The sequence below is a fragment of the Cinclus cinclus genome, chromosome 5, assembly GCF_963662255.1.
Source record: "Cinclus cinclus chromosome 5, bCinCin1.1, whole genome shotgun sequence".
In the NCBI taxonomy this organism is placed as follows: domain Eukaryota; kingdom Metazoa; phylum Chordata; class Aves; order Passeriformes; family Cinclidae; genus Cinclus; species Cinclus cinclus.
In genome coordinates, this window is record NC_085050.1 from 2,012,293 (window position 1) to 2,035,053 (window position 22,761).

The window sequence follows — 22,761 nt, forward strand, 5'->3', positions numbered from 1 at the left end:
CGCGCCCCCGATAACCGGCGGAAGCGAGTCCGGACGGAAGCGAGTCCGGGCGGAAGCGAGTTTGGGCGGAAGTGGGTCCGTCTCGAATTGAGTCCCCCGCAGCCGGATGCGCAGGGCCTGGCGGCACAGCGGGATGGAGGCCGGCGGCCACGGTGAGAGGACGCGGGGCCGGGAAAGGGTCCGGGGCGGCTGCGGGGTCGTTCCCCGGCGGGGCAGGGCCCGCGGGGACCCTTCGCTGACCCTGTGCTCCCCCTCACAGGACAGGAGGCCGACGCGGGCGGCCATGGCGGCCACAAGAAGAAACACAAGAAGCACAAGAAAAAGCACAAGAAGCGGCACCACCACGAGGCGGGGCCGTCCCCGGGTCCCGAACTCCCTCGGCAGCCCCGGCTGCGGCTCCGGATTAAGCTGGGAGGGCAGATCCTGGGCACCAAGAGGTGAGGAGGGAGCTGGGGGGCAGATCTTGGGCACCAAAACGTGGGAGGAGGAAGTGGGAGGCTGGGCCGGGCATGTTTCCATGCGTCCCCCTAGTCGGGATCCCCCAACCCGGCCTCACCAGCGTCCCCAAACTCCTCTCTTCCCCTACAGCGTCCCCACGTTCACGGTGGTTCCCGAAGGGGCACACTCGCCGTCCCCCTCCCCACTGCTGGGAGGGGATGAGGAGGAGCCCAGCGAGGGGGTCCCCATCGAGCAGTACCGGGCCTGGCTGGGTGAGCAGGGGGGCTCTGAGGGGATGGGCTGTGGGGAGTGCAGGGGAAGCTCTCAGGGGGAACGGGGGTGCTCTGAGTGAGGGATGTGTGGGGAGGGATTGCTCTGGACCCATCTTGTGACCCCAGAGCAGTGTGACCCCCACCCCCCAAGACTGTTCCCATCCCGGCCCCACCCCCAGATGAGGACAGCAACCTGGCCCCCTCCCCACTGCCCGAGCTGGACCCCGAGAGCTGCTTCCCTCCCCGTGAGGAGGGGGAGGAGGAGGAGGAGGAAGAGGAGGAAGAAGAGGAGGAGGAAGAGCGGCGCTGGCTGGCGGCCCTTGAGAGGGGGGAACTGGACGACAATGGTGACATCAAGAGGGAGGTGGATGAGTCCCTCCTGACGGCCCGGCAGGTCAGGGGGTGTGGAGGGACGGGGGTCAAGGCTGAGGGGGCCTGTGCTGGCACAGTTCTAGGGAGGGACTCGGGGAGTTTGAAGACACTGGGATGGGACTGGGGGATCTAGGGTGTTCAGGGAGCTCCAGAACCAGAGGGGAGTTTGGCTGATGGGGCACTGGGGAGCCTTGTAGCCACTGGGGCTTGACTGAGGGGATCTGTAAGGGCTGCAGGGACCCCAGAACTGCTGTGGGGCTGAGCTGGAACCCCCGGGCAGCCCTGGAATTGGTGGAGAGGCAGTTTGGAGGCCTGGGGGGAGCTGTGTGGATCTCGCAGACCGTCCTGACACCTTGCCGTGGCCCCCCAGCGTGCGCTGCTTCACAAGCAGCAGAGCCAGCCCCTGCTGCAGCTGCCCATGGGAGCCAAGGCCAAGGAGGTGACGGAGGAGATGCGGGAGAAACGGGAGGAGCGGGCGCGGCGCCGGCGGCTCCAGGCCGCCCGCAAGGCCGAGGAGAGCAAGAACCAAACCATCGAGCGCCTGACCCGCACTCACAAGGCCAAGGTGAGGGCCCTGCGCGAGCGCCGCGCCCGCCCCGCGCCCTGCCCCGTCGTGCACTACCGCAGCGCCGCCGACGGCATCACTGTGTCCTTCCCCGTGGGGCTGCCGCTGCCGCTGCCCCCCGCCACCGCCCCGCCCGTGCCCCCTACCCAGCCCTGCGCCGTGCCCGGCTGCCACAACCCCAAGCGCTACAGCTGCGCCCGCACCGGGCGCCCGCTCTGCAGCCTGAGCTGCTACCAGCGCAACCTGCAGCTGCTGCAGAGCCCGGGGTGAGCCCCCGCAGAGGGGGCTGCGGGGGACTACGGATCCTTTGCCGTGGATACAAAGGGCCAGATTGCCGGGCTTTATGGACATAGGGAGTTGCGGAGGGGTCTGGGTTATCCACATGGACACAGAGGGCAGGAGGAGGAACCTGTAGATCTCCACCATGGACTTGAAAGCTGTGGGAAGCTCCAGACCATCCACATGGACTCGGAAGGCCAGAACAGGGGGTTTCAAACCCTCTGCCCTGGACACAGAGGCTCTGGCCACTCTACATGAACACAAGGGACCAGGACAGCTGCTGTTCCTCACATTCACTGTTAGCTCTGGCTCCTCCAAATGGATATGGACAGCCAGGATAGGAGCTCCAAAGGGCTCCAGCGTCTCCACCGTGGACACAGAGGGTTGGGGACCCCGGAAGGGACTGAGGGTGGTTCTGAAGGGATGAATGAAAGGGCGGGTCCTGGTGTCGCAGAGCTGAATAAAGGCTGTTGTTGAAATAGCTGTTGTGTGAGGCCTGCTGGAATGGGGAGGCAGCCCGATCCCCCGGGAGCGCTGTGGTACAGTCCAATACCCCCCCGGAAGGACTATGGTATAGACTTTCCTCCCCCGACAGCGCTATGGAACAATCCGACTCCACCTTTGGTGCATTATGGTCCGTCCCGCGGTCGCGGGCAGGCGGGGCGCTCTCCGCTAGCGACCATTGGCTAGGGCGCTGCCCAACGGAGAATGGCAACGCTGATTGGTCGGAAGCTTTGTCAATCAGACAGACGAAGGGAAGCCTGCGCGCCATTTGGTCGCACTGAGCCGAGTGCCCGCCCTGGGGCGGTCCGGGGGGCGGTGCCCTCCGCGAACTCGGGGCTAGGCCGCTATTGGGAAGGGCCTCTGTCAGTCAGGGGCTGGGGGCGGTCTTTAACTCCGGTTGGTCGCTGAAGCCGCCAATCCCTGCGGGGGCGGGGCTCGGCTCCTTTGTCTCTGTTGTTGGGCGTGAGGCTCAGGCAGACGGCGAGCGATTGGCTGCAGCCGGGCGGTGGTGCCGGCGCCAATTGGCTGTCGGCTGGGGAGCGTCCGCTGATTGGTCGACGCTGGCCGTGGGGGCGGGATTTCGGGCCGGGCGTGATGGCGGCGGCGACGGCCCCGGCCCGGGCGGCGGTGGCCGCGGGGGCCGCGATGGCGGCGGCGGCGGCGACGGGGCGGCGGTGGCTGCTGCGGGCGGCGGGGGCCGCGGCCGGGCGGGCGCGGGGCTGCGGCGGGCTTTAGGCGGCGGCGCCATGGAGCGGCCCGGGAGCGCCGAGGGGGCCTGGGCCGCGCTGCTGGGCCGGCAGCACCCGCAGGTACCGGGCGGGCCGGGGCGGGGGGGCCGCGCGTGGGGCCGCGGTGACGGTGCGGCCGTGCCCGCAGGCCCGGGAGTTCTGCCCGGGGGTGAACAACCGGCCCTACGTGTGCGAGACCGGGCACTGCTGCGGGGAGAGCGGCTGCTGCACCTACTACTACGAGCTGTGGTGTGAGTTCGGGGGGATCCGGGGAGAACGGAGGGGATCTGGGATTCTGGGTGGGCTGATGGCTTTCGGGAGGATCTGCGACTCCAGGGGGGTCCTGCGACTTGGGGAGGTCAGGAGCTGTGTCGGGGCTGAGGGCTTCCTGTGAGTCCTGCGGGAACTGGGGTGGAGGTTGGGGACTGAGGGATCCGAGGACAATCGGGGCCTCTGGAGCCGTCCTGTGGCTCAGGGGGCCTGCGGACTCTGACCTGCATTAGAGGTTCAGGAAGAACTGGGATCCCAGGGGGATGGAGGGTTCTTGGATGGGCTGGGGGCTGCAGCCGGATCCTTTGTTGCAACGGGGGTTCTATGTGAGGGTGACCCCCCGCTCCGCGCCCCCATTCCCGCAGGGTTCTGGCTGCTCTGGACCATCCTGATCCTGCTGAGCTGCTGCTGCGCGTTCCGGCACCGCCGGGCCAAGCTGCGCCTGCAGCAGCAGCAGCGGCAGCGTGAGATCAACCTCATCGCCTACCACGGTGCCTGCCAGTACCCCCCCTCCTCGGGGGACCTCCGTGAGTGAGGAGCTTCTGAATCTCCCCCCTATCCCCCAATCCCACCCCTTCCAGCCCCCCACCCCCCTCCATGGGGGACCTCAGTGAATTGGGACCTCCAGCCTCTCCTCCCCATTATCTTCACAGGGGATGTCAGTGAGTCAGGATCCCCTGTCCCTGCCCCAGAGTCCCCCATGTACACCCCCAGCCCCTGCATTCCGCCAGCCCCATATCCCCACCCTTGCCCAGGGCTGTCCTCTCTATCCCGTACATCCCCCAAACCCCACATCTCCCCAGCTCTTGCCCTGTGTCAAGCTGTGCCCTCCCCCTCCATCTCCATCCTCTCAGGGGCTGTTTCCCGGTGCCCCCCGGTGTCCTGGGTGTCCCTCTGACCCCACCTCTCCTCCCCCCAGGGCTGCTGGCCTCCTTCAAGCTCCCGGCGTATGAGGAAGTGGCGCAGCGCCCCGGGACGCCGCCACCACCCTACAGCCCCGGGAGCCCCTCACTGTCCCCCGGCTCCTCCGGGGGCTGCAGCTCCTGCTCCTGCGGCTGCTCCTGCGTGTCCTCCCCCAGCAGCTCCTCACTCTCGGCACCAGGCACCGACGAGACGGACCCAGACCCGGGCCCGGGCCCGGGGGGTGGCAGCACTGGCCGTGATGGTGGCTCCAGCAGCACTGGCACTGGTGCCAGCTGGGACCTGCCCCTGCCCGAGGAGCTGCCAGCCTGCAGGGAGACCCCCAAACAAATCCCCCCAGACTTGTGTGAGGCTGAGGGCCGCCCCTGCTCCGACACTGAGGGGGGTGAGGACAGAGGGGGCAGAGCAGTGCCAGGGGGTTGCCCTGGGCGGCACCGGCGGCTCACAGGGGATTCGGGCATTGAGGTGGGCCGTGGCCTAGAGGAGGAGGAGGGCGAGTCTGAGGGCTGTGGGGGACCGGGGGGTGGTGGGGGGCCCGGCTCACCTGTGCTGCCTGTCTGAGCCCCCCCCCTCTCCAGACCCTCAGATGGGGTCTGGACTCATCACGGAGCCCCTGGGGACCCTTGCCCCGACTAACATCCACCCTGCAGTGTGGCAGGGTCCAGCTGGAGCTCCCTTCCCTCTGAACTGCTTCTGGAGCCTCCCCTGTGATCCTGATGCTGCTGCCTGGGGGGCCCCATTGTCCGAAGGCTGACTGTGATCATGGGGGTGGGAGGTCCCAGTGCGTTCTCTCACCATTAAAGAGATGTGGAAGTACCATCGCCCCTTGTGATGGGTGCACTGGGCTGGGTGGAGAGCCCTGATTGCACGGGGAGGGGCAAAACATTCCCCCCCATGGCACAGGGGGTACCAGCCTGACCTGGGGTCAGCAAAGGCAACACTGTAACACCCTGACATGGGTGGCTAGAGGCCACAGATGTGGAAGTTTATTACAGGGGAGGCAGGGGGGCTCTGGCACAGCCCCCCAACACCTTCCCTGGCCCTGAGCAGGCCAGGCAGGCAGGCACAGGGCGCAGGGACTCCCCCACATTAATAGTCCTCAGCCATGGCCAGCACGACAAGCGCGGACCAGCCAGCAAAGGGGTGACAACCCTGCCCAGCACCATCACTGTCCCGATAGTGCTCCCAAAGGAAGCCGGTGGCCTCGTACTGCCGGAACACGTTGGCCACAAGGTTGTGGCGCAGCTCCCGGTACAACTCAGCCGCGCGTTGCTGGTGTGGCCCCGCCACCTGCGCGTAGCCTTGTAGCGCCCGCAGCGCCAGGAAATTGATGTTGACCCAGATGGAGCCGCGCCAGTATGGGGGGTCGTGCTCAGTGTTGCGGCGCAGGTACCAGGGGCTGTCATGGGCCAGCGAGCGCAGGCCAAAGGGCGTCCAGAGCTGCTTCTCATTGCGCATGGAGCCCAAGAGGGCCGGCAGCCGCGGGGAGTCCGCTTGGAGCAGCTGCAGCAGCAGTGGGAACAAGCTCACGTAGCCCAAAGCACCCACAAACTGTGGCCGCGGCGCCTCTCGTACCTCCCGCCGCAGCTGCGGGGCTGGCGGGGGCCTGCCGGGCACTGGGGCTGTACGGTGCCAGCGCAGAGCCACGGCCGTGCTGTGATTGCCAAAGTCAGCAAAGGTGCCCAGCTCAGGTGCCCAGTGCAGCCGGTCCAGCAAGTCGTTGTCGCTCAGGGCCGCGGCCATGTCGCGATAGGATGCGAGGGGTTCGCCCAGGCACTCGGCCAGCGCTGCCAGCACGCGGGCACCCAGCGCCATCCAGCAGCGCAGGTCCAGGTGCCGCTCCTCTGCAGATGGGTGGGAGGCACGGGGGTAATCGTCCAGCCCCGACGACAGAGTCTTGGGGTTCAGGAAGCGGTCGAGGTCGGTGTCGCGGCCGCGCCAGCGGAAAGTGAAGGGTTCGGGACCGGCCTGGGTGCGGTTCAGCCACTCGAACCAGGCACGCAGGCGTGGGAAGAGGCGGCGCAGGTAGGGCAGGGGCGCGTCAGGCAGCAGCCGCTCCAGCGCCAGCAGCAGCGTCGGGGGGTTCGCCGTCTCGCTGTGCTGCAGCACAAACTCGGGGGGCACTCGGGCCCGCGCCTCGTCCCCCAGGATCTGCTCCCGTGGGATCCAACCATCAGCGTTCAGGAGGTCGAGCCAGTGGGCAAGGATATCGCGGGCCAGTGCAGGGTCCCAGCGGCCCAGCAGCAGCAGGTGGAAGCCCTCATCCCACAGGAAGCCGCGTGGGAAGCAGGAGCGCGAGGGCACAGCCGTGAACAGCATGGATTCGATGCCAGGCACCGGCTCTTCCCGGCTCTCCGAGCGTAGCAAGGAGTGGCCATGGAAGAAGCCAATCCCGCCCAGCATCTCACTGAGTGCAGCCTGGGCGAAGCGGCGCTGTGAGAGGGACACCCCACGTGCCCCCAGCCTGAAGGTGTCCTCAAAGCGTTGCTCAAAGGTAGCCACGTGCTGGGCCAACGCTGTGCTCAGTGCCGGCCCCGCCAGCCGCCTGCGCCGCACTCCTGCCGCGCTCCCCGATTCCAATGTCACCTCCAGCACCGCCGGCGGCTCCAGCGTCACCTGGTGCAGCAGCAGCTGCCCCCGTGGGGGCTCCCCAGGCAGCCCCCCAGTGCTGGACACCCCAAAAAAGCGGCGGCGGGGTCGGCCCGGCGGGGAGAACACTGAGTTCTCACGGAGGCTCTGCCGGACCAGGTCGGTGAGACGGTGCAGCCCCGGCACCCCCGCAGCCAGGAAGTTGTAACTAGGGGGGACAGGAGAGTCAGGGATGTAGTGGGGACATGGGAGCAGATGAAGGGGACATGGTGAGGGTGGAAGAGACATAGAGAGTTTGGGGGCCGTAACCCAGACACTCACCTGGCATACTTGTGCCCCTCCCCGCCCTCCCCCGTGGGGGGCAGGAAGGTGACAGTGAAGTCCCCAAGCTCTTCCGCCGTCCCTGCCACAGCTGCCAGCCGTGTCCCGTTCTCCAGCACTGGCCGCAATGTTCCCTGCCCATCTGTGGCCACGTAGAAGAAGAGGGACAGGAGAGGGGCTGGGCCCTTGCCCTGGAGAGGAGGAAGAGGAGAATGACAAAAGTTCCCTGGCATCCCAACCCCTCTCCCACTCTCATCCCCTCACCTCCATCTTCACTGTGACCCGCCAACTCCAGTCGCCACCATGGTCTCCCCCTGGCTGCTTCACGAACTCGGTTCTCAGCACCAAGCCCTCATCACGGATCTCCTGGACTCCGAAATTCTCCCCGTCGTGCATCAGCCACCCATATCGCGACACGCCGTCGTTCTGATCGCTCGTGTGCCGCAAGTTGCCGCCGTGTTGGAGCCACATCAGTCCTGGAGGGGCGGGGAGGTGTCAGGGGCGGCTCACGTGGTGGGAGCGGGGCCGGAGGAGCCCCAGGGCGGGGCAGAGCCCCCCGCGCCCCTCACCGGTCACGACAGCACGCGGGCTCCGCGTCTTCATCCCAAAGTAGACGTGAGGCCGGTACGTGCCCCAAAAATAGGTGGGCGATGCGAGAGGCCCGGTGGAGCCAGGGGGGACGGCAGGGGGTGCGGGGTGGGGGGTGACGAGGCGGGAAGCTTCGCTCCACCGGTTCCATTCGGCCACCGCCACCGCCAGACCCAGCGCCAGCGCTGTCGCCACCGCTATAAGCGCCAGCACCGTCCGGATCCGCCCGGAGCCCCGCGGTGGCTTTTGCTGTTGCCGTAGTTTCGGGTCCCGGTCCCGGTCCCGGAGCCGCTCCCGGGGCCGTTCCCGGGGTCCATCCCCGCCGCGCCGCCGCCGCTCGCCCGCCATCTGGGCTGTCGCGCTAGTGACGTCAGTGCCGCGCCACGTCTGGCGGAGCCAATTCCGCGATCGCCCCCTGGCGGGCGGGAGGAGCACGCGCGGGTTCGGTCCTCCCAGGGACCCCGCGGAATCCAAACCGGCCCCGAGGGGACAACGACACAGCAGGGTGTCCCCGACCAGCCCTGCTACCCAGTCCACGCTCCTCACGTCCGGTTTGTTATGCCTGTTAACCTCTCTGGGGATACCCAAAGGACCCCCAGCCTTCCCTAGGACCACCCTAGAAACCCAGCTATGCACTTGCAGTGTCCCCCAGGACCCCCAAGGGAATCCCACCCCGCACCCTCAGCCCCTCCAGGATCCCCTAGCTCCACCAGTCTCCCCACAAGTGTTCCAATTAGATCCTGCCCACTAGCAACTGGTCCCAGTTGGAATCCCAGGATCACACCCCAGGGATGCCAGACCCCGATATCCTGATATCCCACCCACAGACATAGCCACGGCCATGGTGTTGCCAGGTTTATTCCAGGTCAGCCCTCGGGGCTGTTCCCAACACACGGCAGCCCTGGCACACGCCAGCGGCGAGCACGGTGCAGCCGCAGGGACAGCCACTGCTGCTGGCTGCCCGGGAACGGGGACTCAGGACGGGACAGGAGATTGGCCTCTGGAGCCAGTGGGGGGGTCCCTGGGACTTGGCCCGGGCCCTCCAGAGGGTCCTGACCAGGGAGAGGGTCCACGGATGGTTCCAGGGGGTGGGCGCCTTCATCTGAGCCTGGAAAGGGATGGACAGGCTGGGATATCAGATCCTGCTCCTGGTGGGGGTTCCTGTCCCCATCCCCGTCCCCATTCCAATCCCATCCCCTTCTTGTCCCTCTCCCTATCCCCATTCGTCCTTGTCCCAATCTCCCTATCCCTATCCCACCCTGTCCCATCCCATCTCCAACCCATCTCATCCCCATCCCACTCCACCTCATCCCACCCAATTCCCATCTCATCAGCACCCCATCTCATCCTCATCCCACCCCATCCCACCCCACTGCCACCCATTCCCACCCCACCCGGCTCTCACAGCAGCGCCTGAGGCCGCCCCAGCCCCGGGGTGGCCCTCCCAGCCCCCCGGGCTGCTGCAGGAGGCACCGAACAGCCGTGTCCGTGTGTCGGAAGACGCAGAGGGCCCGTAGTGCCTGCCGGGCCTCGGGAGCCAGCCCGGAGCGCTCTGAGCACACCAGCTCCCGCACCGCCTCAAAATCCCGCCGGAGCTGCAGGGCACCCTGCAGGCTGGGATGGGGGTCAGGTGGGCATGGAGCCCCTGGAATTCCCACCAGGACCCCACCAGGACCCCACCAGAACCCCCTGGCACTGCCACCACACTCTGGGACCACCACGGAAACCATGGCACTGCCATCAGAGCCCCAAGACCACCATCGGGACCCCCCACAGCTGCCCACAGAACCTCTGGCACTGTCACCAGGACCCTTAGGAGCCCCACTGGGACCCTTGGCACAATCAACGGGACCTCAACCTGCCACTGGACCCCGTGGCTTCTCATTGCACCCCCAGCACTGCCACTGGGACCCCTGGCACTGCCCACCGGCTGTGGACCGCTGTCCCCAGTACCTGAACTTGATCCGGCGGGTCAGGATGTGATCCATCCAGGCCTCCAGGAAGGCCGTGGTGACCCGTGCCAGGGTGGGCACCTGGGCATCGTGGGGCAGGGCCTGGGCCCCCTGCAGCACCTGCCCCAGAACCGCCTGCACCGCGGCTGCCGCGTATGCGCTGGGGGAGCTGGGCAGCTCTAGGGGACACAGGGACCCACCTCAGTGACACCATAAAACCCCCATCCAAGCACCCCCACATACCCCTCAGCCCCAACACCCACCAGCGCGTGGCCCGAGCCGCCAGTGCCGACCCAGCGGCATCGTCTGGTCAAAGATCTCAGCCGAGAGCCGCTTGCAGCTGGTGGAGAACATCCAGAGCACGTCCCCAGAGAAGAGCTGGAACACATGGAACACAGGGTGACACTGGGTGACACAGGCATCTTTGTGCTCAGGATCCCCCTCCTGTGGTCCTCCACCTTACCTGGATGCTGTTGGCCACATCACGGATCTGCCGGCACAGCTGGAGCTCCCATGGGGATCCCAGGCTGGGGAGTGGCTCAGAGGGGCTGTCCCCATGAATGTCCCTTGGCTCCGCGAAGGTCTTGCTCACCTGCAGCATCAGCTGCTCTGCTTCTGCCTTCAGCACCTGGAGAGGAGCAGGTGGAATGAATCCAGCCCCTCTCTGTCCCCCCAGACACCCGTGCTCCCCTGAGCCCCCGTACCTGCAGGTCTCCCTGGGTGAGCAGCAGGAACTGAGGCAGCGCCCAGGCTGCCAGATACCGCCCGGCCCGGCCCGTCAGCCACGCATGGACGGCCGCCACCGCCGCCAGGCACCGGCCCAGCACCTGCAGCCGAAGGCAGAGACCCCCGGGGCAGGCTGTGGGTGGGGGTCAGCACAGAGAGGATCCCTGGACCCACTTGCCCCGCCCCCCCCCCCCCCCCCCCCCCAACCCCTCTCACCGTGCTGGCGGGCAGGTAGCAGGCGCAGGCAGCGCAGGGCCAGTGCCAGGGCTGGGAAGAGGCACCGGAGCTGCTGGGCTGTGCGGCTGCACCCTGGCCCTGGGGGCCCCCCTGGGGCCTCCAAGCACTTGTCTGACAGCCCTGAGCCCAGAGCACAGGTAAAATCTGGAGGAGAAAGAGAAGGCCCCAACATCCCCCATTTGCACTCCAAACCCCATACCCCATATCCAACACTTCATTGCATATCCCTCTCCTTCACCCCACATCCACCAAGTGCCCCACACCTTGCCTCCTGGCAAGCTCACACCCAGTACCCCCTGTACCCCACCCTGTGCTCCCCTAGCCCCCCATACCTGTGTCCCAGCTGCAGAGGATGCTCCGGCACAGCAAGCGCAGGCAGAGCCCCCCCAGCTCCTCCTGGCACTCAGGGGGCACATGGGCTGTGGGGACACAGCAAGGGTCAGGGCAGGGCAGGGACACCCTGAGGGAGCCCCCACACCCCCTGTTCCCCCACATACCAACAGCGAGCGCACGGCTCAGCTCCCACGCGGCGGTGACGGTGGCACTGGGGGTGGCAGGAGGGGTGCCCAGGCTGTCCCCCAGCACAGCCCCTGCTGTCTCCCAGAGCAGCAGGCGGTACCGGGCACTCAGTGCAGCGGCTGCAGGGCCACGGGCAGCGTCCAGCCACCGCACGGCCTTCCAGCCACATGCACTGCCTGGCTGCAGCCCTGGGGGTTCAGGGCTCTCTGACAGCACTTGCTGCCACAGGCTGTCAGCTGAGGCCACCAGCACCCCAAAAACGTGTCCTGTCAGCTCCTCGTCCTCCTGGCACAGCGTCTGCAGCTCAGCCGCCAGTGCTGGTGGCACCTCTGCTCTGGAAGGTTCTGTGTCCATCCCCACACCCATCTCTGCCACGTTGTGCCCTGGTGGCCATGGCACCACCACATCCTCCCAGCAGACATGTCCATCCCTGATGTTCCCATTCTGGGGCCACAGGAGGGGCTGGAGCCTCTGGGCCACAGCCCGGCCACGCTCGGCTGCCAGCAACCGCAGCACCCCGCCCACCGTGAACGCGGTGGGTGCCTTCACCTCAGGGCCCAGCTCCTCCGCCAGCCCCTGCACCACACGGTTGTAGATCTCCAGCCCCTGGAAGAGGTCAGCCAGGCACTCAGAGGCTGGAATGGGCACGCTGGGGCGGCCAAGTTCCTGCAGCCGTCCCTCGATGTGCCTCCTGGCCAGGCGCGTGGCCATCAGGACGGGCAGCAGCAGCGCCCACCGCATGTGCACCACGACCTTGCCCCGGCACCGTGGCAGCGCCCGCAGCCACGCGTCCGTCCGCAGCCGCCGCAGCAGCGCGGCCCAGTGCCCCGCGTGTGCCCGCAGCTCCTGGCACAGCTCCCGCAGTGTCAGCTCGGGTTCCCGGGGCTCTCCGGGCTCTGGCAGCGCCAGCAGCCGCCGGAGGAAGTCAGAGGAGGCCTTGAGGCGTCGGGTGAAGTCGCGGGCCAGGCGGAGCTGGTGGCGGTGCTGCAGCAGCGCGTGCAGGGCCGCTCCCCGCTCCGCCACGCGCTGCCGCACCGCGTCCTCAGAAAAGTCACCGGCGCCGCTGGGATGAGGCCGCACGTACCCCAGGAAAGTCTCGGTACGAGGGTCCTCCCAGACGCAGAGGCAGCGGCGCAGCCCTGAGAAGCTTTGCTCCAGCGGGACCACGATGGACGCTGCTTCGTCCTCATCCTCGTCGTCTTCCTCGTCGCTGTCACCGCGCCGGGATGACCGTGGGGACAGCAGACGGCGCAGTCCCGGGGTGACGCTGCGCAGCATGGCCTCTGCCCGCTGCAAGGAGCGTGCCAGGGGCCCCCGCGACCCGCCTGGGGGACACGGGACCCTTAGGATGGGGCAGGGACCACTGGGGGATCCCCCGTGTGCAGAACCTCGCCGCGGGACAGCACCTGCCCACATCACCCCATCACTGCCCCACTACCACCCTAACTTTGAGACCTCCAGGACCCAGTTACGTTCCCCACAAGTCCCCCAGGACTCCACAGCCCCTTGGTGTCCCTGCAGCCCCCCAGGACCCCACAGACCATTGGGTCCCTGCACCCCACAACATGCCATCAATGCCCCCCCAAAGGACCCTGCACCCCTTTAGGGTCCTTCACACTTCCCCCAGGACCACGCACCCCATCAGGATCCCCGCAGCCCCCCAGAACACCACACCCCGTTGTGGTCCACGCAGCCCCCAGGGGTCTCACCGAGCTCGGGGGGCTCCCCGCGGGCAGCCCCATCGCCCGGTCCCGGTCGGGCCGTCAGCAGCAGCAGGATGAGGCCGCCCAGGCCGGCATCGCCCACCTGGACAGGGCACAGGGGGCTTAGGACCCCCGACCCGGGCGAGGGGCGGGACCACAAATGACCACGCCCATTACCACCATGACCCCACCCCTCCCGCCATCTCTGTATCTCGACCACGCCCCCACGCCACGCCCCATCTGACTCCCGCTGTGACCACGCCCCCGACCAGGGCTCGCCACGTTTGGCCGCACCCTCGCCCCGCCCCCCGCGCCGTTGCCATGGAGATGCAGCACCGCCTGGGCCCGGTGCCCACCCGCCCATCCCGTTACCGGCTTGGCCCCGCCGCTGCCCCGCAAGGGGTGTCCCAGCTCGCCCTGCCGCGAACGGCCTCACCTGCAGGCATAACTCCCCGCCGCGCCGCTCAGCGCCGCCGCCGTCCATGCCGGGCCATGCCGGGGGCGGCGGCAGCAAAGAGGCTTAGGCCGCGCCTTCGCTAATCCGGGGGGCTGGGCCAAGCTGGCCGCCAGGAGGGGCCCGGTGTGGGGGGCGGGACGAGCAGCGGGGTGCGACCGAGCCAACGGTTCTGGAGCAGGCGGGGACGGCGATAGAGGATGTGTAGCCCCGGTTTCGCTCCCTGCGGGCCGCCGTCCTGCCCGCATCCAACATGGCGGCGGGGCAGCCTCAACCGGCGCCGTGACGTCTTTCCGGTAGGCCCGTGATGCAATTCTGAGGCGCGGCGGCGGCTTGTGGCGATAGGGGGCTCGGGTGGGACGGGGGAGCGGGACAGTCCCGGACTGGGTGGCTGTGGCTTCGGGCCTGTCCCTGCTGCCTGCCCCTGGGGCTGCACGCTCGGCCCCGCTGGCTGGAGTGGCGGTACGGGCCGTGGCGCGGCCGGGGGGCCGCAGGGTTGGGAGCCCGGAGCGGAGCCCGCTGGCGGCCCTGTTCGGTTCCGCTTTCCTCCGGCTCATGGCTGTTTCTACTTCCCACAGCGCCCTTCTGCCCCCGGCACCGTATGTCCAGCTTCGCCGACTTCCCGGTGCCGTCGCAGGGCTCCTCCCAGACGGTGATCAAGTACAAGACGGGGGAGGTGTGTTTGCTCTGGGACGACGGTGAGTGGGGCGGGGGCTGCGGGGGGTCCCCGTGCTCGGGATTTGCTAGGAGAGGGGGAACGGGATGGGGGCTGTCGGGGTCCGGTGCCTGGGACTGCTCCTCACACACCCCGTTCTCCTGGCAGGCCCCAGGGTTGATTATTACCAAGTCGGGTATGACGATGACGATGGCAATGACGATTACGATTACGATGAGGAAGACTTCGACCGGTTCCAGTTCTTGGACGATCCCGTCGGAGAGGGGCCTATTCCCTACAGCTACTGTGGCTTTCGCAAGTCCTTCCTGTGCTCGGAGCTGCCTCCACAGCTCCCTCGGACCTCTCTGACCGTTCTGGATGCACGGCTGGACCAGCTGCCCATGCCCCGCGTCACCTGGCTCACGGCAGAGGTGGGGAATCCTCCCTGCTGCCCCTTCTGCTCTCCAGGAGTTTGGGGGTCCCGGGTTGACATCACAAGAGGGGACCCACGTTGTGGCCCCCGGGTAGTCCTCACTCAGGGCATCCCTCCTGCAGGAAGCCGACAGGAATGCGCAGGAGCTGGTGGCAGAGGAGGAGCGGGCAAAGAGGAAGGCAGAGAAGAAGAAGCTGAAGAAGAAGGTGGGTGAGGCCTGGGAAGGGCCACTGGCAGCCCCTGGGGACTGGGGTCACTGCCTCTTCTTGGGGTGCTGCTAGCAGGTCCCTGAGCTCGGGGATTGCATAGATGGGGGCTGAGGATGGTGGGACTGGGGGACTGCATTTCTCTGCCTGAGACCTGCTTGTGGGTCCATGTCCTCTTTTTCCAGAAACAAAAAGACCGAAAGAAACGGGATAAACTGAGTCAAGAGCAGAAGAACAAAGAGAATACTGACCCAGTGAGTGACTAGTTTGTCCCCCTTGTGCTGTTCTGGGGTTCCCCAGAGGTGGGGGCCAGCCAGCACCCTGCTAGCCCCCACCACCTTAGCTCCTCCCTCTCCTTGCAGAGCACCCCAAGTGGCCCTGCAGGCACTGGATCCCCCCCAAATGGTCCTGAGGATGAGGGATGCTGCCCAGAGCCCTCCTCGTGCCCTGGGGACTCCACAGTCCCCTTGGAGGAGCCTGAGCTGGAGGACACAGCGGTGACAGAGGTGAGGGACGGTCTCCCCAGGAGGGTCATCTGGGGGTGAGGGGTCCCAAGGCTCTGCCTGCCCATCTCTTTCTGCTTCCCCAGGAGGAGCTGGACCTGAGCTGCACTTTTGTCTGCAAAGCACGAGAGAAGGCGGGGGTCCAGCTGCCCCCCCCAGGCAGTGACTGCTCTCCTGGGACACAGAACGTGGAGCCAAGCAGGAAGGTGCCAGAGAAGGGGAGTGGGGAGTCTGTGAAGAGACCTGTGCCCCTCCAGCTCAGGCCACCCAGTCCCAACACAATAGAGCAGAGCCTGGCACTTGCAGGTCAGTGTAGGGACCTCCATAGGAACAAGAGGAGGGCACTGGGGGCTCTCCCCAGCTCAAGGAAGCTGTGCTAGTAGCACCATCCCTCTTTGTGTCTTCACTAACCACCCCTGTATCACCTCTCCAGGCCATGGCATCGAGGCAGCCCAGATGGGCCAGCACACTGAGGCCGTTTGGGCTTTCACCGTCGCCCTGGAGCTGAACCCACAGGAGCACCGGTGAGCAGAATAGCTTAGGGTGAGCTGAGGGGGTCCTGCGGTGGGAGGGACAGGCCACAGTGATACCCCCATCCCCACAGGCTCCTGGGGAACCGCTCGTACTGCCTGGAGAAGCTGGGCCGATACGAGGAGGCGCTGGTGGATGCGGAGGCAGCGCTGGCACTGAGGCCAGGCTGGCCCAAGGGCTCCTTCCGCAAGGGCAAGGCCCTGCGCGGGCTTCAGGTACCTGGTGGGGCTCCAGGAACTGTGTGTGGTTGGCTGCAGGGGCCTGGAGTCTTGCGGGGGGTCTGGAGGAGGTGGGTGCCATGGCTGGGTTGAGGGGCTGCTGGGTGCTAAGAGTGAGTATGGGTTTTTCAGAGTGGCTGCAGGGTGCTGCGGGGTGTTGTTGGAGACAAACAGGGGTTTTGAAGTGGTGGTGGGCTGGACAGGGGACTGAGGGGTGCCAGTGGGCCTGGGTGGGGACTGTGGGGAACAGGAGCGGCTGTAGGGTGCGATGGCTGAGTTGGGGAGGTGGTTGCATTAGGTGTGATTTGGGATTGGGAGGACTGGGTGTGCTGCAGGGTGTTAGTAGGATGGGGTAGTGCTGGGCTGGGGGATGTGTCAGTGAGGCTTTGAGGTGCCATTTAGGCTGGGTGGAGGGTGTGGGATGCCTGTGGGGCCAGGCAGGGGGCTGCAGGTCCCCTCCGGCCCCCAGCGCTACGCCGAGGCCGCACGCACCTTCGAAGAGCTGCTGCTGCAGGATGGGTCCTATGCTGAGGCAGCCACGCAGCTGGAGGCCTGCCGGGCTCAGCTGCAGGTGAGACCCCCTTTCCCAACCCCCTAACCCCTGGCCCCTGTCCTGCTGTGCCCCCCACACCTCACCCCTGTCCCCTCCCAGCAGTGCAGCCGCCCTGGGGGTGTCCCCGTGTCCCCCTTCCTGCTCAAGGCTAAGGAGCCGCTGTTTCTTCCGGGTAAGGGGTAGGGGTAGGTGGGCTGGGGGGACCCCGGGGGTATCCCTGTGTCCCTTGTGAGTGCTGAGTCCCTTTGGCCCCTTGGCAGCAGGATGGACAACCAGGAGCTGCCAGGACACAGGTGACACAAGTGTGACAGGAGGCAGTGCCGTGACCCCCACAGGAGACCTGAAACAGGAACCTGCTGTGGCCAGTAGCCACCCAACACTGCCCCCAAGCCATCCTGCCAGGTACAGCTGTCTAGTGGTCTGGGGGGGAGCCCAGAGTGGCACAGTGGCTCTGATGACACCAGGTTGGCTCTTGGCAGGGACTGCTTCCCACTCTGGGTGGGCAATGTCACCTCCCACATCAATGAGAAGGTGTTGCGTCGTGCCTTTGGCCGGTGAGTGACCCCCAGCACCGCTCCTCCTCCAGGACCCCCAAGATCCTGGCACAGCCCTGGTGATCCCCAAGCTCCCCAGCTCTGTCACTGTCCTCATTCTCTCATGGTTCTGATCTGTAAGGGATACTTCAGGAGCAGTCTCCAACTCACACACCACCCCCAGCTTTGGGGTCTCTATCCCACAGCTTAGGATATCTTTAACTGTTCCTCCTTGGGTTTGGGAGTCTCTGTTCCCCCATTTCACAGGTTTGGGGGTGTCTCACTTTCTCCACCTTTGGGAGTCTTTCATCCATCTTCCATTCTACTTTGCATGTTTGAGAGTCTCTGACCCTCCCGCCCTGCAGGTTTGAGGGGTCTCTAACCCTCCACCTACCCATTTAGGAATCTCTAACTGTTGCCCCCCACATTTGGGGGGTCTGTGTCCCCCAGGTTCGGGGAGATCCGCTCCGTGCGGCTGCTTCCAGGGCGCCGCTGTGCCTTCATCAACTTCTGTGGGAAGGCAGAGGCTGAGGAGGCCTTCAGGGCCATGCAGGTGAGCTGGGGGACCTTGTGTGACTCTCCCCACCCCTCGAGTGGCCCTGGGACACCCAATCCCCGTAGGGGACCTGTGCCAGTGCCAGTTCCTTTTGTCCCCAGGGTGCCACCGTGGAGGGCAGCAAGCTGTTACTGCAACTCAAGCACCCGGCCCATGCCACCCCGGCCCCCATACCCCGTGCCAAGGGCAGAGCCACCCCCGGGGGGCTGCTGAGTTGACCCTGCTCTGTTGGCGGGGCTGCCAAGGCCCCGTCCTTCACCTGCTTGTACCTTCCTGTGCCTTGTCCCCCACTGCCAGGGGTGGGATTGTCTCCCCCTCCTGCCTTGGGGGTGCTGGGGGTCGGGGCGCACCCTGCAGCCCCTTGTGCTGAGGTGGTGGGCCTTATCTGTTCCCTGTGGCCCCTCAGGGATTTGAACCGATTTGGGTTTTTTAAATAAAACAGGTTTGTTTTTCTGTCTGGCCTTCCTTTGGGCTTCCTTGGTTGTCTATCTTCCTCTGCCACCTTTTTCCATTGCAGTCTTGGACCTCGCCACTGCTCCAGCCCCCCATGTCCCTCTCCACCCTGTGTCGTCCTCTGTCCCCCCTCACTCCTCATGTCACTTCAGCCCCAGGGGACAGCGAGGGGGGGCCTCTACTCCCCCTTAATGTCACTGGCTGGTGACAGGAGCTTGGGGGGGGGGGTGACAGGCGTGAGATCAAATACAATTTGATTAATATGCAAATTGAGGGGGGCAGGGGCGGCCGCAGCCGGTAATTAATCACCGGTTAAAACAAATTAATGCCCGCGGTGGGAGGTGCTCGCCCGGAAAAAAGTGGGGGGTGGGTGGCTCTGGGGTCCATATTAAGGTGTTGCCTTTATTGCAAATATTTACACCGGGGCCGATAGAAAATAAAATTAAAAAAAAAAAAAAGGAAAGACGAACCAAAAAAAATAAAAAAATACAAAAAAAAAAAAAAAGGCGAAAAAGGGTGCACCGATGGGGCGGGGCTGGGCTCGGCTCCTTTCGGAACCGAGCCGAGCGGATGTGGCGGAGTCGAGTCCGTCCGAAGGGACCCGAGTGCACCCGAACGGGGCCGAACGGAGTCCGGTGGATCCGAACGGATTAACTCGGCTTGAACCGACCCGAGCAAATCCGAAGTCAGCCGAGCCGGCCCGAATGGAGCCGCATGGATCCGAACGGAGCAGTTTCGGGCTGACTGGATCGGAACGGAGCCGAGCGTACTCGGTTCAGTCCGCTACGTCGATTTCCTCCTCCGAGAGCTCGGCGGGCTCTGTGGTCCCGGTGCCGGTGCCGGGGGACCCCGGGGGCTCGGGCAGCCCCGCCAGCTGCTGCAGGGCGGCGGGGGGCAGCGCTTGCAGCGAGGCCACGTCCGCCCGCAGCTCCTCCAGGTCCCGCTTGAGCTTGGCGCGGCGGTTCTGAAACCAGGTGATGACCTGGGCGGCGGAGAGCGCCAGCCGCGCCGCCAGCGCGTCCCGGTCCACCGGGGAGAGGTAGCGCTGCCGCCGGAATCGCTGCTCCAGCTCCCGCAGCTGCTGCGCCGTGAACGCGGTCCGGGACTTGCGACGCTTCCTGCAGGGAGGGCGCGGGCCCGAGGCGCCCGGCGGGGACGGACCTGCGGAGACAGCGGGATTAGGGTGCGGAGAACGGGGAGCATCACCGGGACCCGCCCCGGGGAACGGCCCCCGGGCGCCCGGCTGTGAAGTGCCAGCGGGGGCAGGAATCGCACCCCCAGTAACGGGCCCGGGACCCGCAGCGGCACCCGGATACTCGGCGGGGAGCGGCTTGTGGGGCAGGGTACCGGCGCCGGGACGCGGAAAGCATCGGCATCGCCGAACGGCGCAGAGCACCGCGGGCCTCGACCTGCGGTGGCGGCGGCGTCAGGTCAAAGACACCGGTACGCGCACCGGGACCCACCCCGAGCACTGCGGGTTCCGACCTGTAGGCACAGCAGCGCCAGGGCACCGGTAACCCACACCGGCCCCGCCGAGCCGCGCCGAGCACTGCGAGTGGGTCCCGGCCCCGCTGACTCCCGGTCGAACGGAGACAAACCGGCCCACATCGAACAGAACGCAGACGAGCCATACGAAACCGAGCCGTGCCCAACCGAACCGAGCAAACCAAAACCGCGTCTGGCGCCGGAAGCCGGGACTCATCGTTCTACAGCGGTCCCGGTCGTGTCGGAGTCGCCCCCGCTGCGACCGGGGCTGAGAGACACGTGTGTCGCCGGCGGCTTCTCCGGGACCCCGGAACGAAGCCGCGACCCTGGGCGGAGAAACGGGATCCTCCTTCTTCTCCCCGATTCCAGGAGACCCGAGACCGTGCTGGTCCCCGCATTTGATCCCGGTGCCGCTCCCGGCCCCGGTGCGGTCGCTGCTGCCCCTAGCGACGTAGAGAACCCCCGGCGAGACGCTGATCGCCACCCCGGGCACGGCTCCACGCCGCCGGCGGGATCCCGATCGCGGTCCCGGTCTCTTTCCCGCTCCGGTCTCCGGTCCGTTCCTGCCCCGCCGCTGCGGCGGCACCGACCCGCGGCCTCTCCATAACGCGGCTCACTCGGGCCGTGCATCCTTCAGCTATAGCGGTGGCTCCCGGGGTCTCTCGCAGCGCGGACTCCACTCCTTGCTCGGTAGAGGAGCCCCGGGTGGTCCCGGCTGAGTCCGTGGGTCCGTCCCGGTAGCACGGCTTTACCGCGGTTACGAGAATCCGATCGATGCCGTGCTCGTCCGTCACTCCAGTAACGGGATTTCCCCTCCGCTCTCGGAGCCGCGAGCGGCCCCGTTTCTGTCCGTCCGTCCATCCCGGTAACGGGGATTTACCCCCGCTCAGGGAGCCCTGATCGCTCCGTTGTCAGTCCGTCCTTCCGTCGCGATGAAGAGGCGTTTTCGTTCATCACGGAAGCTCTGGGCTGTCCCGGCTGTCGGTGGATCTACCCGGCAACGAGGTTTTACCTGAATTACCGGCACCTCCATCTGTTCTCCGGTTCATTCCGCCGCTACCCGCGCCCGGTTAGGGACCGGGTTTTGTTAATTCCGAGAGCCCCGCTCGGCAATGTCCGTCTGTCCGGCCAGTACCGGAGCTTTACCCCCTCTCCTGGAGCCCCGATCGCTCCCACGTTTGTCCGGCCGGCAGCGGGGTTTTTCGTTCATTTTTTATTAGTCCGTGTCTGTCCATCTGTCCGGCCGGTAACGGGAATTTACCCCCGCCCCGGGAACCGCTGTCGTTCCGATTTTTGACGTCTGATCGGCCGGTAACGTTTTTTTTTTCGTTGTTTTTTTCGATCCCTTTTCTGTCGATCTGCCCATCGGGTAATGGGCCTTTTTACCATAATTCCGGGAGCCCCGATCTGCTCCGTTTCTGCCTGTTTGTCCATCCCGGAAAAGGGAATTTTTTCGCCCCCGTTCATGTCCGTCTGTCCACCCGGTAATGAGATATTTTCGTTCACTTATTTCGTTCCTTGCCATGTCCGTAGGTCAGATAACAAGGGTTTTTACCTTAAAATCGGGCGCCCGAGACGTCCCCGTTCTGTTCGTCTGTCCGCCCGCTAACGGGTTGGTTTATTCGTTAATCACGGGAGCCCCGCTCTGTCTGTCCGTCTGTCTGCCCGCTATGGTGGGTTCCTTAATTAACAGAACACCTCTCCGTAATTAGGGATTTTTCCCCACTCCCCCCGCCATTAATTACCGGAGTCTGGCTTCATCCTCCTTCATCTGTCCGGTCGGTAACGAAGGTTCGGTTACTCACCGGAGGGCTGATCTAGCGGTCCGTGTCCGTCTGTCCGAATGCTTTTTCGTTACCGGCGTGAATCGCGTTGTGCCCAACCGTATCCATTAATTACCGGCATGCTGTTCTGCCGTGCCTGTCGGTCTGTCTGTCCAGGTAATTTTTTTTTTTTGGTTGGTTGGTTTTTTTTTTTTTCACGTTAGTCACGGAGACCCTATCTGTCTGTGTCGGTAAGGGACAGTGATTGTTTTTCTGCGTTAATTGCGCCTTTTTCGGTCTGTCCGTGTCGATCTGTCTGTCCCGGTAACGGTTTTATTAATTCCCGGCGAAGCCGTGCTTTGCCTGTCCGTGTGTCCATCCGTGTAAGAGATTTTCCGTTCATCCCGGAGTCACGATCTGTCCGTCCGTGTCCGTCTTTCCAACCCAGTAACGGATTATTTCGTTCCCGGAGGCGCCGCGCTGTCTGTCGGTGTCCGCCCGTCCTGCCGGTTCGGCCGAGCCCGGGACGTGCGGCATCGGTTCGTCCCCGTCCGTGAGCGGCCGTCGGACCCTGCCGGTACCGGGCTGCTCTGTCAGGCCAAGCTCCGGACGGAGTCGCCGTCCCCGCTGAGGGTCGGGGCCGGTACCGGGTTTCCGTTGCCGGCGGGCCCGATCCGCCGCTCGGCCCCCGCGCTCGGTCACGGTCACGGTCACGACTCGGCGGCGCCGATCCACCTCCCGGTCCCGTGGTTCCCAGTAAAGCTGCCGGCCCCGACGCGGCCGCTTCTGCCGGAGCTCCGGTGCCACCAGAGCCTGGGCTCGCTCCGGTTCCCTGTGTCTGGCCCCGGGACTTCTCCCTCCCTTCGGACCGAGGCTGCCGCCTGTTTCCGATGTCCCGGCCGAACACCGGCGGCTTCTCGGGCCTCCCAGCCGCGCTCGCCGCTCTGGGACAAGGAGGAAACTTCCCCGGACGGGAGACGAGGGACGTCCCTGGCCGCGCCACGGCCTCCCCACCACCCTCCATCCCCGCCACCTGCCCGGTGCCCGGTTCCCGATGCCCACCCCGCTCCCGGCGGAATCCCCCCGCCCCGGCAGCCCCCCGTCCCCGGTACCTCCGGCCGCCTGCAGCATTCCCAGCTCCAGCCCCTGAAAGGTTTTACTGGCGAGTTCCTCCAGCGCCCAGAGCGGCGAGGCCGGGGCGCAGCCGCCGCCGCCGCCGCGGGGCCCTGTCGGGGCGGGGGGGGCGGCGGGACCGGTCCCGGTCCCGGGGGGGCTCCCGCCGCGGGGGCGCCCCAGGATGTCCTCGATGCCGAAAGGGGTCAGCGGTTTTGTGGTGTTGGCGGGGGGCGGGAGCCGGTCCAGGGGGCTCCGCCGGTGGCCGCCAACCGCGGCGGGCAGCGGGGGGGAACCGGCCGCCTCCCCCGCCGAGGTCAT

The 22,761-nt window shown here is 66.2% G+C and overlaps 5 protein-coding genes across 8 annotated transcripts; 2 read left to right on the top strand and 3 right to left on the bottom strand.

Moving 5' to 3' along the window:
- Positions 1-91: 91 nt before the first annotated feature.
- On the top strand, positions 92-5,157 carry LOC134044161 (INO80 complex subunit B-like). 2 transcript variants are annotated; one of them, XM_062493260.1, is made up of 7 exons: positions 92-152; positions 260-437; positions 589-710; positions 890-940; positions 986-1,104; positions 1,453-1,900; positions 4,864-5,157. In XM_062493260.1, exons 1-7 carry the CDS (start codon positions 107-109, stop codon positions 4,908-4,910), a joined length of 1,011 nt encoding a protein of 336 aa, XP_062349244.1. In that variant the 5' UTR covers positions 92-106; the 3' UTR covers positions 4,911-5,157. The 2 variants fall into 2 exon arrangements, with proteins under 2 accessions (XP_062349244.1, XP_062349245.1); XM_062493261.1 differs by lacking the exons at positions 92-152; positions 260-437; positions 589-710; ... (1 more) ...; positions 986-1,104; positions 1,453-1,900 and adding exons at positions 3,148-3,239; positions 3,307-3,409; positions 3,794-3,955 and having other exon boundaries at positions 4,348-5,157.
- A 281-nt stretch (positions 5,158-5,438) lies between these two features.
- Positions 5,439-8,246, bottom strand: MOGS (mannosyl-oligosaccharide glucosidase). Its single transcript, XM_062493262.1, has 4 exons — positions 7,829-8,246; positions 7,524-7,735; positions 7,260-7,450; positions 5,439-7,146 (listed from the first exon to the last, which is right to left on the bottom strand). Exons 1-4 carry the CDS (start codon positions 8,193-8,195, stop codon positions 5,439-5,441), a joined length of 2,478 nt encoding a protein of 825 aa, XP_062349246.1. The 5' UTR covers positions 8,196-8,246.
- A 454-nt stretch (positions 8,247-8,700) lies between these two features.
- On the bottom strand, positions 8,701-13,666 carry CCDC142 (coiled-coil domain containing 142). 3 transcript variants are annotated; one of them, XM_062493926.1, is made up of 11 exons: positions 13,421-13,666; positions 12,991-13,087; positions 11,260-12,606; positions 11,095-11,181; positions 10,742-10,906; positions 10,504-10,658; positions 10,263-10,427; positions 10,063-10,177; positions 9,801-9,978; positions 9,253-9,461; positions 8,701-8,955 (listed from the first exon to the last, which is right to left on the bottom strand). In XM_062493926.1, exons 1-11 carry the CDS (start codon positions 13,466-13,468, stop codon positions 8,714-8,716), a joined length of 2,808 nt encoding a protein of 935 aa, XP_062349910.1. In that variant the 5' UTR covers positions 13,469-13,666; the 3' UTR covers positions 8,701-8,713. The 3 variants fall into 3 exon arrangements, with proteins under 3 accessions (XP_062349910.1, XP_062349911.1, XP_062349912.1); XM_062493927.1 differs by lacking the exon at positions 12,991-13,087 and having other exon boundaries at positions 13,421-13,484; XM_062493928.1 differs by lacking the exon at positions 9,253-9,461 and having other exon boundaries at positions 8,817-8,955.
- Positions 13,667-13,771: 105 nt separating this feature from the next.
- Positions 13,772-18,079, top strand: TTC31 (tetratricopeptide repeat domain 31). The gene is made up of 15 exons (XM_062493929.1): positions 13,772-13,900; positions 14,017-14,136; positions 14,262-14,524; positions 14,649-14,732; positions 14,918-14,986; positions 15,095-15,238; positions 15,322-15,541; positions 15,669-15,759; positions 15,840-15,981; positions 16,454-16,555; positions 16,637-16,709; positions 16,798-16,939; positions 17,017-17,091; positions 17,521-17,623; positions 17,728-18,079. The coding sequence occupies exons 2-15, from the start codon at positions 14,040-14,042 to the stop codon at positions 17,842-17,844; spliced, it is 1,722 nt and encodes a 573-aa protein (XP_062349913.1). The 5' UTR covers positions 13,772-13,900; positions 14,017-14,039; the 3' UTR covers positions 17,845-18,079.
- A 316-nt stretch (positions 18,080-18,395) lies between these two features.
- On the bottom strand, positions 18,396-22,761 carry LBX2 (ladybird homeobox 2). Its single transcript, XM_062493930.1, has 2 exons — positions 22,440-22,761; positions 18,396-19,240 (listed from the first exon to the last, which is right to left on the bottom strand). The coding sequence occupies exons 1-2, from the start codon at positions 22,759-22,761 to the stop codon at positions 18,855-18,857; spliced, it is 708 nt and encodes a 235-aa protein (XP_062349914.1). The 3' UTR covers positions 18,396-18,854.